At 41.0% G+C, this 14,996-nt stretch overlaps 1 protein-coding gene across 2 annotated transcripts in view; it reads right to left on the reverse strand.

The window, feature by feature from the left end:
• Nucleotides 1–14,996, reverse strand: part of RLF (rearranged L-myc fusion) — a 50,994-nt gene that overhangs the window by 24,392 nt on the left and 11,606 nt on the right. For both annotated transcript variants that reach the window (XM_027694045.1, XM_027694044.1), the window contains exons 3-4: nt 12,857–12,938; nt 3,474–3,606 (exon numbers count right to left, since the gene is read on the reverse strand). In XM_027694045.1, coding sequence (XP_027549846.1) covers nt 3,474–3,606; nt 12,857–12,938 — 215 coding nt within the window. The remainder of the gene's footprint in view (nt 1–3,473; nt 3,607–12,856; nt 12,939–14,996) is intronic.

The raw sequence follows: 14,996 nt of genomic DNA on the forward strand, positions 1-14,996 counted from the left end.
TGGCACATAAGTCTTGCCTTCTGAGAAAAAAGTAAACTTTACATATGGCCTCAATCTACTTAGAATCATAGGATACCTCGAGGTGGAAGGGACCCATAAGGATTATCAGTTCCAACTCCCTGCTCCTCACAGGACTACTTCTCTTTTCCTGCACCGCGTTATAAAGTTTTAAGATTCACAATATGCACTATTTCGATTTCTTTGAAATATTATTGGATAGCTGGCAACAACTACAGGAGACCAAATTCCATTCTACGCCCTACGTTGTCTTTCTCAGCCCTTTCCCTACAGCTCCCTGCAAATCTTCAATACCTATTCATTGTGCTCTTAGTCTTCCAAGAGGCTATCAAGAACAAAACCCACCAAATAAAAATCCTTCCATCCCCTATAATGTAAGAGTACCAAATTATTTAACCACTAAAGCATTACTTTATAGTGTTTATAGCTATTAAATATCCCTGCTCCCCGCCTCCCTATTTTCCCATTTGCATTACTAATAATGCTACTCCTCTGATCTACCACTTTCACAGTATTTGAACCAGGCCAGAAGAGCAGAGTAGGACATGACAGCACTCTTAGGTGGTACTCTCACTGTCTTTCTACATTTCAGGTACCATATGAGCTCTGCTACTGTTTACTGTTCCCTGCATTGTCAGTTGAAAACAGTCAACCAACGTCTAAACTATCCTGCTTGGCTTTTAAGAGTACATGTTCAGACAGCTCAAAAAGATCTTCGAGCCATGTCTAAGCAGCTATGTTGCATGCCCACAGGCTACAAGGATGACACTTTTCTTAGTTTATCTGCTCTCAAAGCAAGCAAAAAACCAAGACTGTCATAAATGCAAGACACTTGGTAAGTAGCAACAATTTGGCAGATCTTTGACTTCTCAGAAGTGCCCTTTACTTAAAATGTTTACTGCTTCACTTTACGATTTACTTGAGAAATGTGCTTTTGCAAGATTGGTTTAATATGGGATTCCAGAGTCACATTCAGACTGTTTAAGCATGCCTGTGGACTACTCTAGACTACCTGAAAATGCACTGGTGCAGAAAAGCTCCAATCAATGTCCTGTTGCCTCTGCTGGGATCCAATGAAAGACACACCACTGAGGACAACTCTTTTGGACATCTATTCAGATCTAGCTAAACACAAAAATATGTACTAAATAATGAACTCTAAGAAATCAACAGTTTCAGGCTGCCAAATGATCTCAGAAATGGACACCTACGCTTAGCTCAATTCAGCATGGTTAGAGATGTGTCAAACAATGAGTTTGTCAGCAGAAACTTCAACCCAAATAAAAACCAAAAAGACGAACAAGCTATTCTATCCCATTCCTGCTGAAGTCAACAAGTAGTCTGACCCATACTGAGGTCGCCCTGTGCAGGAACAAGGACGCATAGCAGCAAACAGTAATATAGCCACTTTTAAAAACAGCCATGTGGGTAAAAAGCAAATTAAGTCTATAATGGAGTCCACATAGATACATATGAGGACATCACTCCTACTGGAATTCACAACGGTCCTCCAGAACAGCTCTTGTCTTGCCACATGTAAAGCGAGTTTGCAAAGCCAGCTAACCCTTATCCCCACTGGTACACCGCTTTCCAAGTAAGGAATTCTTCAACAGCTGAAGGTTTTCAGGAATATGGACCAATTTTGAAATGGAAGTCCTTTTGAGCAGAAACACACTAAGAGCAGCTGTCCAATTGGATGGCCTATCAACACTGCCAATGAAAGACTCCAAGGTAGGATGTTAATATGGAATGCAATTCTTTTCAAGAGATGTTGGAGATGGGATTAAATGTTGTTTGAGTTGTCCTAGTTTTGGTCAAGGATGAGAGGGGGCGGAGCCTGGAGCTGTGTGGGCGTGTCTAGGTTCTCATTCTATACCACCCACATCATCACTTGGGGGCAGCAGTGAGGCATCCTCGCTCCAGGAAGAGGGGGGCGTAGCTTCAGGTGGAAGAAAAAGGGAACCACTGCTGTTTTTGTTCCTTTCTTCTGGGGGAGCAAGTGGTGAGTGGAATGGTAGGGTGGCTCCAGTCCTACCCGGGAATTTGTTCGTCATTGGTTTTCATTGTCTTGGACTTGTGGAAGGAGAGTGGGTGCAGATGACTTGTTTGCCATTGTTTCTGTTTTCATTCTCCTGGGCTTGGTGGAAAGACACTGGTGCAGACACTTCTGTCTGCCATTTTCTTCTTTGTCTTGAGAGCTGCGTGGCTCAGGCTGTAGTGCGGTCTCATTGAGTAAAACTTGGTGAGCATTTTTGCATGTTATCACCCCCTTTTATACACTGTTGTTATTAGTATTGTTGCTGTCAGTGTTCGTTTTCTTATCTCATTGCTGTTTTCAAGTAAGTTGTTCTTATTTCAACTCGGAATCTCTGCCTTTGTCTCAATCTCACTGGTGGGCTGTGTGGGGGTGTGGAAGGGAGCAGCTGAGGGAGCCTTAATTTTTCCAGCTGGGTTTAAACCAAAACAGGAGTTCAAATGTTTTTGCCATGTTATTAATACCTAACGTGAAGGCTAGCAGAGACTGCAGTCCACTTTGCTACTCTTTTTTAAATCCTTTTTTTAGCATATGGAAGCAACATATCCTCTCAATAACCATAACACATTTCTCATTTACTTATTAAAAAGTACTGACATAATAAAGAGAGGCTAGCCAAAGCCAGAAAGAAGGATTCTACTATGGAAGAAACCTTGACTTAAAATCCCTTTTTGTTCTTCTTTAATTTTTAGGAAAATATTTTAAACTATTCTTCCTTTCTATGTTATTTTTAACTTTAGATTACCAGAGGCAAACTGCAGTCTAATGTACTGTTAATGGAACAGATAAAATACCTGAAAGTACTTAATGGTACTGCTAATAGATATGAAAAAAAACTCCAGTGAGTAAAGGAACAGTTTAAGAAAAGATATTCAGAAGACATTACAGAAAGTGACACTAAAAATCTCCTTTTTTTCACCTCTCAACACTTTCTAATTAAAGATCTTATTTCAATAATCTAAATACAATGAGATTTCCAGCCCAGAGCTAATAATACTTCACAGTGCCCTTCCACATAAATTTTTTATGCCTCCCAAAAGCGTGGACACACACAATTCCTTGCTGTGAAACATTCAGGAAAACATTTCAAAGTACAGAGTTATGAGGAACAAACTATCCCAGGGACAAAAGTGTCTGTATTTTTATGATGGAAAAAGAAATAATTATTTTTAAAAATGGAGTTTTGAAATATTCAAGCTGATGGATAGCATAGCCCAAGCAGAGATGCATCGGCTGCACACATTATTCAAAATGCCAGTGAGACAGTTTCATCACAGATGTTATTTAGCAACATGCAAATACCACTGCACAATACAATTTGAAACACAACTGTCTTCTGAATTCAAATCACTGGTTACCCACCTAAACTGAATCAAGTAATTTCTTAACAACCACACATCTCTAAAAATCACACTCTTACCTTCCTCGGTTTCTACTGGTTGCTGGGATAGAATTTTAAGAAGAACTGGATTTTTCCATACTCCTTCCCTCGTGATATCCACCAATATTTGGAGGTTGTTATTCCCAAATTCCAGTAAAGCATCATGTGAATCCTATAAAATGTTAAAAAAGTCATTAAAAGTCTTTGCTAAAAATTAAGCCAATGCAATTTTACATTATGTGTCCTAATATTTCACTTTATTCTAATAGTTTCACACCATTCCTCTCTGTCATTACTGCTTTGACATGTTTGCATTGGGATTTTAATAGTCCAGTGTCCTGTCACTTCTCTAATCCTACAGCGAAACTTCCCAATTTCAGACTACTGAGTTGACTGAAATGGCTTAACTCAAAAAGCCTATTCTGCAGTTATAACTCTTTTGCAATTTTTATGTTTCTCCATGTACATGTCTATAAAATTACAGGAATTATTGTATAAAAGACAAAGGACGATTTTGTATCAAAGCATATAGTGCTATTGAAGAACCCATAATGAAGGCTAAATAGTTTTCAAAGTGAGTAACAAAATGCTGAGAGTGTAAAATTATATATTTAGTGTTAACACTAAAGATGAGCCAGTCAATTCACTTCTCCAAGAATCATGAAAGCCACCACTCACTAGTTGAAAAAAAAAAAAAAGGAGGGAAGCAATGCAGTGGGAGACTTCATCATTAAGATGAATACATCCTTCTACTGGATACAGAGATGCTAATTCCTTAGAAACTAATCCACGTCCAGTGCATTTCTGATCCTAGTCTTGATGCTGTGAAGGCTGACCCAGAGACCCTCCACACTTAGTAGGTTCTCCAGCTGAACTTTACCCACCGAACTTCTATACATATTGCTCAGAGTGATCAGGGCCCTACCACTTTGACTTCTGGAAATCTAAAGAGTGAAAGAAGAAAAAAAAAAAAAGGACATTACACAGGGAAAGAAGTCTAGAGCCTAATGAAGAAAAGAAAGCAACTGGAAATAGATTCCAGCTATTTCATATCCCTAGTAAGGAAACCGATCTAGGGTGACCTGAAGAATTAAAATATCACCACACAGAATTTCCTAACACTGACAAATTGAAGCCAACTAATTGTAAGCAATTTGTGGATACACCTTTAGTAAAAATGCTTCTCACAACAGATCTTAAGTTCAGTATGTGGCAATGCCCCCTCTACTTCTGTTGAGTTGTGTTTCAAGTTGTCTGCACTTTTAACACTATTATTAAACTCAGGTTTTCTTTTAATAGCCTTTGTTGTATCCTCTAGAGATACTGGAATCAATTCTATGTTCTGAATGATCAGGATTAAATGGAGTTAATGTTATGACCACTGGGAATACGAGAGTAACCAAAGAGCTCATGGGCTCTCAAAACACAGCAGTGAACTGCTTTGCACACTCCAACACACAAGACATATGTTTTTTAAGTTCCTGAGTTACCTTCTACAACCAAGAAATCTGTTATGAAAATGTCCAAGATTTTCCTATTAACCATTCACAGTAAAAGGCATCTTTGCATTTAATGATTAGATGTCCCTTAATAAATCAGATATTTATGTTCAATATCCAATATCAGATGCTAATTTCAGAACATCCTCACTTTTTTAATATAGCAATCTATTTTATTTATTATACTGCAGTGAACTGTACTTCATAAATCTCTGCACAGGAGAACCTGCATTTAACTCTTGAGCAAAGCATTGCCCCACTAAGGAATGAAGCTTTACTCCCAGCAAAAGATTCACGAGGGGAAAATTACATTCTTGCAGTGAAGGGTTCATTTACATTGATCCACAGCCATCTCAATTTTTTTAAAGGATTCCTCTCTAACTATGAAACCATCCTATCAGACATGCTACTTAGAAAATCCTAAATTAAAGTGAAGCGCAGTCAACACAGAATTCTTCCCTCCTCCCTCCCCAATTACACGTGTCTGCCCAAAGTATCCCATAGCATACTTGTGTACTATATGTAATAAACTCAAGTACTCGTGTACCACTGAAGCCTATGTCGAGAAGCAAGTTCATACAGATCCACTCATTCCTTGGACAGTCTGTCAGCTTCTACAATAGAAAATTTTGTGTATGGACCTCTTCAGAGAGCCTGAGCATACAGATGACTTTGGGGCACTCTTTCATCAAGCTGAGAACACAGCCAAATTAGAATAACATCGTTCCCAGCAAGTACCAAGCGAAGATTCCAACAATCCAAAGGGGACCATGAAAAAATGTATATACTCCTACAAAGCTCATTATAGCAGACACATTACTGCTTACTCATCTAGCACACAATAAATTGTGAAATTCTAGAGGGTGAGCAAGAACACTGGGCAGTGTTCTGCAACACAGGTGTTAAGTATCTGCAGGAAATCTCAGAAGCAGCCAGGGAAGTCAAGAAAAAGTAATGCATATTTTGTATGTTTTTTTGTAAGCTGATAAAAGTATCACGAAATGTATCCCTGATTCCAGAAATGGGTATTACTGTACCCCATACCTAGGCTAATCTTCCAACATTAGTCATGACATTAAAGTAACGTGATGTCCTGACTCATCTTTAAATAAACAGGATTTCCAGCTATAACCGGTCTTTAAGGTAACAGGCCAGAGGGGAAAGGAGAAAGGAAACAAAGCAAGTTATCAGTTGTCAATGTTAAAGTCCTATCTAACCATTCGCCATCTTCAGCAGCTAATCAGACTCCAGGTTTCATAAGGTTTAGTGCTTGAGAGGGAGGGACTTGGATGTGGGATATTGCAGAGAAGCTGCTAAGGCTTGCCCTCAGATTATCACTACTTGCTGCTTGCACACCTGGACACTAGTCACACCACAGACTTGGAGGAAATACAAGGCTCTTAAGCCAAGCTGAAGGACATGTGTATCCAATTGGTTTTCTTCACTTTGCTGAGGAAAGGAAGAGCCAAGGAAAGTGAGAGAACAGCTCAACAGGACAGGACATCAAGTAACAGAGGACACTGAAGAGGCTGAGGTACTCAGTAACCTTGCTCAGGTCTTCCTGTTAAGATCTGCACTCTGGCCTTCCTGGTCCCTGTCACTAGTGGCAGAGCTGGAAGCGGGGAAGAGGCATGAATCAGCACAACAGAGATGTTAAGATAATCACATTAGCATCCATAGTACCAAACAGAAGCCAAGGGTGTCAATGGAGATTATGGATGTCACTGCAAGTCCTCTACTAGGCTCTGTAAGGTCACAGCCACTGGGGGAAGGTTTCTGGTGACTTTAGAAATCACCAAGAGTGAGAAACCCTGGGGAACTACAGGACAGTCAGCATAAGCTGTCCCCAGAAAGAATACGGGACATATTCTCCTGGAAACCACATCCAGTAGTCTGACTACCTTCTGTCATAACAGGCTGCAGATTACATTAGTCACACTTAGTCTTCTGACAGTCTCCCATAGTATCTTTAAAAACAAATTGTTAAAATAAGGAAAAGTGGACAAAATGCAGGTGAAAAAACAGCTCAGCAGCTCAGCTTGGAAGGCTTGTCACAACTGTACAAAACTCAACAGGCAGCTGTCTCCCAGTAGCGCTTCTCAGGGGTCAACAGTGAGCTGATACTTTTAACACCTTTATTGTCTGAATAATGAGACAAAGACATTCTCTGCCAGCCCACAGGCCATACAGAACTGGGAGAGTAACTGACAATGGAGGGCAGGGTGGCCATTAAGACATTCAACAGGCTGCAGAACTTCACTGACAGGGACTCACTGAAGCTCAACACAAGCAAATGCAAAGAGCTGCTTCTGGTAGAACCCCAAGTATCAGTACAGGCTAGTGATCAGCTCGCTAGGTTCCAGTTTGGCACCACAGGTCTCTAGGGTCTGTAATTTAAGTGCAGGTCAGCAGTGAGCCCTTACTGCAAACAAGATTAGCTGTGCTGAACAGTCTCAAACAGAATATAACCAGGAGGTTCATGAAGGGTTTATTCCCTTTAGGCACTTTTGAAACTCCACTGGAGCATAACACACAGCTTGCCCTGTACAACTCATTTACCATAGTGGAGCATGGTCAGCAAAGACCACCATCTTCAGAAGAGAGGCTGAAGAGGAAAATCAAAGACCTGCCTTTCTCTTCAGAAGGGAGTTGGAGCTGGACTCCGTCTAGTGAGGGAGTCACATGAAGGGAAATTCTGTAAGTGTGTGTGGGAGAAATGTTTCAATGTTTAAATACTCTCACTTTGAAAGGTCTACCCGAAGTTTGCGCATCCTCCATTTCTTAGTGACACTTAAAACTAAGTGGGGCAGGTCCCGAAGTAACCTGATTCAAGACAGCCCTTACTCTGAGTGAAGAGGTGGATCAGGTAACTGAGCTTCCTTCCAGCTCCAGCTACCTCATGACTCTGCCACAATAGATACCTTCAGGGGACTACAGATTCGAAGCAGTCACTAGACCTACTGAACGGAAGTCAGTGCTTCTGCAGACTTCCTTCTGCCCTGTACGAGTACTTCTCCAATTGCAAGAACAAAATCAAACTAAGATCAGAGGTGAGTGAAAAAGCACACATTAGTTCTTTTCAAATGCAGAACTATAGTGCAGGCTTCCACCTTCTAAGGAGCACCAAAGTTAAAAAGTCTCATAGCTGAATGCAACAATCAAGCAGTTTTGATAACTTTAACCATCTCACCTTCCTTAGCTTTACCCAAGATTTTCTATAAATATTTCCCCAAGGTTGATTTTATTTTAGATAACTGCTGTAACTGTGCTCCAACTCTCAGCTCCTAGCATACTTGCTAACTGAAATCAGATGTTAAAGACCAAGCTACTCCTAAAAGTGATTATAAAGAAAGTAAAACTATTGAGTGAGCTATCAGTGAGACTACCTCAAATATCAGTTGCTGATATTGGTAGAAGAGTTGGTGTTAACTGGTAGATGCAAAGATAGCAAAGTATGATGACTGATTTCTGGCCTTGAGCCTGAAATGTCACTCACAAGGTCAAAGGGAAAAAAAAAGTCATTTTGGAGGTCACAGCTGGACCCTGAAGATGCAAGTGACTTTACATGTTCTTGACCAGAGCTCAAACTGCTGTTAGCTAACAGCACTGAGAGACTGACACATGAGCTACAACACACTAAGGTCTCAGGCTATGTTTAACCATTTGAGAACATCACTTAAGCAATCCTTACACTCACACAGCTGTTCCTCCTCTCAAGTCTTTGCTTCCTGTGCAAGCTGGATCAGTAAACCAAACTCACCAGAGAGAGCCTCAGGGCCAGAGTGGGGTTTTTTGTTTTGTTTTGATAAAATTAAAGCATGATCAATTCCCCACTTCACACTGAGCTAAATGGCATGCCAATAGAATCAGGCAGGTGAATGATACATTTAGCACTTAAGTCCATGCTGCTGCCAAAAGATGCTCAAGTGTAGCCTCAGGACAGCTTTAAAAATGTCAGTGGAAAATAACAAACTGATCTAAACCTATATCCATGAAATATCTAACCACAGTCCAATTTCCATAAGTGGCAGTTATGATCCTATAGGAAGTCTATGTATATTATTTTATCCTCAGATCTGGGGGATTAAAAAAACAATTATAGGTATGCAGGTAGAAGGGATACTGGATCTTACCTACAAAATCAATAGAAGTTCATTCTGACAACCTCTACTTTTGGCCTTTCCCAACTACATGGCACACAGAATTAAGTCTTTTCAATACAACAGGTTGCCACTGTGCATCCTCCTCCCTCACACTATGGTTAGAGCATTAACCTCTACCAGTCTCAAGAATAGATCAGGTTAAAGACTAAGTCCAAAAAACCATCAGCATTTAAGAGCCTATGCATTCAAACTTCACCTAGAAGACTGAACTCAATGAGCTTTACTGAGCTCTGTAAAGGCATCCATACAGGTGTTATACCTTGGGGAGGGGTGGAACTATCAATCAAAGTACTGACGAGCTAGAAGCCACTGCCTCAGAAACAGCCAGAGCAGCCCACTTATCTGCCATCACCACCAGAATGATGTAGCTGACAAAAAAAAAAAAAAGAAAAAAAAGAAAAAAAAAATCATACAACTTGGACATGGGTCAGGTACTACTACTGAAAAGACTACTGTCCCTCAGATTATGACATTCTGTGATCCAGACATCCAACACAGACAATGTCTTCCCAACAGCATCTCTTCCCTAATCTGAGGGCTTCAGGACACCGTACAGAGCCAGCAGAGCCTGGTCCAATCATAAGGATCATTCACATTTTAGGGCTGAAAGAACCTTAGAAGGTGAGAAAGAAGGGGCTTATTATAGAAGTAAACTGATTTGCTGAGTCAGCACTGTGTTTGAGATCCAGGGTATCAATACCAAAATACCAAATCTAAAATTCACCAACATACATAAGTAACTAACTACTGCCAGTACACTTCCATTATAGATGCTTACCTGAACCTTATTGGACCTACTGAAGAATAAAAGACTAATATTAATAGGAATATTTGTGAAAATCTATTTTGAATACATAGAAAATCTCTGAATAAATCTAATGCAACATTTAAGAACATAGATCTCATTAAGTTAGGACAACACCATGAACAGGCCCTAAGGAGCAGGACATAAAATATTTCATTCCAGATGAAGTCAGGACAGGATAATACAGTAAGATCCTATGGACAATGTTCAAAAGACAATCCTTGGAACAGGTGACTGAAGACACCAAGATTTTCCAATCCTGGCAATTTAAAGCCATCAGCACCTCTACAATATCACAAAAGTTTTTGGCTTATGATCAGCCTCAAATCACAACTTTTCTAAAGAAAGCATTCATGCTTTTTTGTAAGGCTTGAAGGGAACCCCGTGCCACAATCCATACTCAATAATCACAACAATATATCTCTATTCTCACTAAGGTCATCTTTGAATGTGTAGTTTTATCTTCCTCAACCGACCAGACTATATCCATTCCCATAGTATCTCTCCACTGAGTTCCTCCGCCAGATTAACTGAGTTTACCTGTATCAAGAGCCCTGTTTTAATTCTGACCCAGTCTTTTCACTCATATTTTATAGCATTTCCCCAGCTGCATCTGCATCCTTTTGCTTGCTACCACTGTATAAATATATGCTAAGACTCCTGCCATACAATTTCACATCTTGTTTTCATTTTGCACAGGTTTCCTCTGGTCTTGATTAGAGATAAGGAAAACTGGACTCATGGGGCTGCAGGACATTGCTGCTATTTAGGATAACAGAACAAACAGCTTCAGGACACCAAACAGAGCTTTTGATAGTATTTTGTGTATTAAGCTGGACATCAGTGACACTCCACTTTCAGGTCTAGGACAGTCCCCACACCTTGCTGCTTCGAAATGCAAGCCCTTACCTTTCACACTCCTGGAATGAAAAGTTATTTGAAGTTTCACCAACTCTCACAACCTGTGTAGATCGTTACAGAGCAACAATTACTGCAGGCAGATCTGAAAAATATCTCTGTTCCACATTAGGAGTTACAGTCCTCAGAAGCCACACTTGTCCCTTTTGTTAGGAAAGCAATAAGCACATTTACATCCATCAGTCTGGGGCAAGTACTAACATAATTTTGCAGTGCCTTGCTACTGGATTTGCCTGAAGATTTGCACATTAACATGGTCACAGACTTTAAACCTACAAGACAGCCTACGAGTGATTCATGTCTGAAGGTTTCTCTTGCCCTCTGTATGACTGCGTATTCCTTCTCTGATGACAAGTGAGTTCCTTGTCATCAGAGAAGGACAGGGTACAAATGTTCTCATTCTCTTATTTCTGCCAGAGTGCTACTTCAAAATCTCATTAGAAGCACCTCTTTGTAAAAGTCCACAAATCTCTTCAGCAAGGTTTCAGAACACCATGTTTAATCAGCTAACTACCTGAACTATAGGGACATTAGGTGAGCACTAAACTTGGAAGCCATAGCTTCAAAAGGTCACTACAAAAGTCAAGTATATATTACTACATCTGGCAGTGGTCTTAGTTCTAAAGGTTGATATGAGAGATCTAGGCTTGCATCACTCTTTGTAGAATCCCAGAAGATAAGGGGCTCGTGTATGTCTCCAACACCAGTAGCTGGATGCTATGGATTCAACCAAGGATTGTTGGTAACAACACTTGAGAAAGAACAAGATGTAGCTGGAGAAGGGGCCACGCAGAGGTAGGGCAAACATCCTTGTTCTAGTTCCTGGAGACAAGCACAATACGCAAAGCTGGAAGGAGGCCAAGAAGTGGGGAGGGACTGCAGGGGAGGGATCAAGACCACCCAAAATCCCCAAAACCTCTGACCCCTTTCCAGAAAGGTCTAAAAAAACTGACTGCACATGAGAAATAATTTGCATAGAAAGTGAGAAATCTAACTTCAGGACAGGGAAACCTATCTATAAAAAGGTACCCACACCATGCCTGGGTGGCTCTACCAAAATGCTCCTCTCAGTTTTAAAGTGACAGGTTTATTAATTTCCAGTCTACTGAAGAGTTTCCACGCCTGCTATTTCCTTGACTGCAGGTGAAAGAAAAGTAGAAGCTCCTTCAGAACCCGCATCTTCAGAGCTACTGCAGTAGCAACCAAGCCTCGGGGACTAAGGAAATCCCCAGTCTTAAGGTTATAAGGTCTTATGATAAGTACAAGGACAGCTGCAAGGTCTAAATTCACTTCCACCTACTTCCTGCCCAAGTCTTCACTTCAGTAACTTGTAACTGGTATTAGCTTCCAACTTCACCAGTCACAGTTAAAGCCATAACACAGCAGCAACAGAGCAGTCCCTGGTCCTGGAAGGGTCTATCAATATGAAGACAGCAATACCACTCCTGTCTTTAAGCTCCATGAGGAACACAAGTTCTTGCAGACAGCTAGGTACTACCTCCAGACTAAAACCCTGAAAACATCTCTTCCTTCTACATAGTCTACAGCAGCCATCTTGATTTGAGTGTAGAAACATAGTATGAGCTTGTTTCAGCAACGCCTCAGAAGAAACACTTCTAGGAACCACCTGGACTAAAGACCTGTCCAACTATTTCCATCCCTCTCAAATCAGGCACAGACACTAACTTGCCTCTTAGACTTCTACAAAAGCTCTTTTATTATCTTCAAAGTAATGCTTCAGAGCTGTTACATCACTCCATCTAACTCAGTCACTCAGTCCTTCTCTCACATAAACCACTAGATCAAGATTTGCTACGGTCCTCTTGCAGTTGCCATTGACTATAGTTATAAACCTGCTGTTGATCCTAAGGCACCCAATACTGTAGCGGCAGTTAGTCTTTTGTTCAGAAATTCTTGCTACTTAGGTAACAGCAATGTAGGACAGGTGGAATTCAGGGGAAGGGTAGAAGAGAAGTAACAGAACAGCAGCTTTTTTTTTTAATATGTAAATGCAAAAAATTAATTCAGAACACTTACCTGAATGGACTGATGGAATCCTAACCACACCTCATGTGGCAATTCACTTTCAGGAATTGAAAGCAGTAGCTCAAAACAACTCCTGGAAAAGCAAAAGGCAAGTAAACAAGCTACTTGAACATTTTCTTGTTACATTAAATAACACTTGGCACATATTACTTAGCATTCAGATAAGAAACTATAATAATACAAACACGTTTGACTACCCAAATCAATTAACAGGCCAGAAACAGCCTGAGAATCAGGCATGATTCTTCATACGGAAAGAGAGCTCTTTTTTACTATGCACAATCTTGCTAATTTAAGATTGTAGCTACTCATACAAGATAGCCTCTTCAATATGGCTCAGGAACATAGCATCACAGAATTTCTACTCTTTCCTCTCAAAGAAAACATAATAACCATTCTGAATAAGACTCAATGGACTCCAGCATGGTCTCTTGGTCTAGAGAGAGAATGAAAGCCAGCTTCACCTAACTTAACATTTCCACACTGATATATGTAAGAAAATAAAACTAAAGAACAGTTTGAAAGAAGACACATGCACCAGCACAGAAATGGATCTGGATAACAGAAGCCTAATAGTATCATAAAAAAAGCAGACTGACAAGTTATGTCAAGAAGAGCATCAGCACAGAAACAGACTCCTAGGAATACCTTACAGAGCCTTTGATACCAACTGGGGGAGCATTCTAACACTTATGGCATGAACTGCAACCAGCCATGGTAGGACTGTTGTCTATATTGTTCTCAAACAGGGACTAATCTAACCTTGTATGGGACATGTGGATTACCTAAAACCCTACTGCTGCACAGAACAATTTGTCCTCATGTGCGGGTTTTAAAACCAGCAGGGAAATTAAACTCCAAATAAGCCACTCCCCTTCCCCCACACTTTTCAGTAAGAAACGGACAAGAAATTAGTTGAAATAACAATTTACTAAAAAGCAATAGCAACAGCAGTAGGAACAGTAAATGTATACAGAAGAGAAGGTGTTTTACGCACAAAAGGGTATTCACCAGCGGGAACAAAAAAATCACTTCCCGAAGGCAGTGCCCACGTGGTCTCCAGAGGAAGGCAATACGGCGACTGTTACCACTGCTGCAGCACATGGTATTCGGGAAACAAAAACAACAGGGCAAGAGAGTTCCTGTAGCTTAACGTTTCCCCCTCACCCCCAGCCCAAAACCAACAGAAAGCAGGGACAAACAAGCCCTGGAAGCTAGTTCGTCCAAATAGGGATCACGCAGCCACTAGCTGAGCTCAGTTCTCCAAAACTGCCTACACTCCTTGCCTTCAACTCTCCGCTCCGCTGTGTGTGTTGGGGGCAAAACGTCTCTGCCGGGATGCTGACCCTGCACCGCCCAGCCCTCCTGGTTCAGCCATGCCTCGGAGCTGTCCATTTCAGCACCACAATTCCGTAGTCGCGCTAGGGAGGGAAAACCGGAGGGAGAGCCAGCGGGCAGCAGAAGGGAACAAGGTCGCCGCGGTTTTAAGGGCACAGTCCACTCCGCTCTGCCGAGCGAGGCAAGATGGCAAACTTCCGATTTCCGGCGCTCGGCTTTTCCTGCGAAACCATGTCCCCAGCGATGGCGGGGGTGGTATCGAATAAGCACCGTGGTCACACCCACACAGCGCTAAAAACTCCACCCCTTTTCTCTGTTACCACGACATCCAATCCAACTAGAAGTGTTAACTATGACACTCTGTCTAGAGATTCACGTGATTTGCACACGGGAAAAGTATTTTCATAAATCATAAAATATAAGGAAAGAAAACTGGTCTAGGACTCCACACATAACAAATGCACCGAATTACTGCGATAAGCTACACCTACACTATTAGATAGTTCCAACTCATGCTACTTTTTCTTTAAAACCTCCTTTCCCAAATATTAAATAGAAGAATGTCAAGGTAACACATTCAATCTTACCATAGACAGATAAAGAGCTGAGCTTTATGGCCATAAAGCAAACATGAATTTCAAAGCTGCTTAGTACCCAAAAAGAATGACTTTCCTTCTTCCTTCTGATAGATACATTGACTAATCACCTGCCAAATGCTACGCCTTACCAGTTTTTAGCCAGATTCAGCAGACACACACACACACACACACACACACACACACACACACACACA

This window comes from Neopelma chrysocephalum, unplaced genomic scaffold, assembly GCF_003984885.1.
Source record: "Neopelma chrysocephalum unplaced genomic scaffold, ASM398488v2 Primary Assembly neopelma1_95b, whole genome shotgun sequence".
NCBI classification, from domain to species: domain Eukaryota; kingdom Metazoa; phylum Chordata; class Aves; order Passeriformes; family Pipridae; genus Neopelma; species Neopelma chrysocephalum.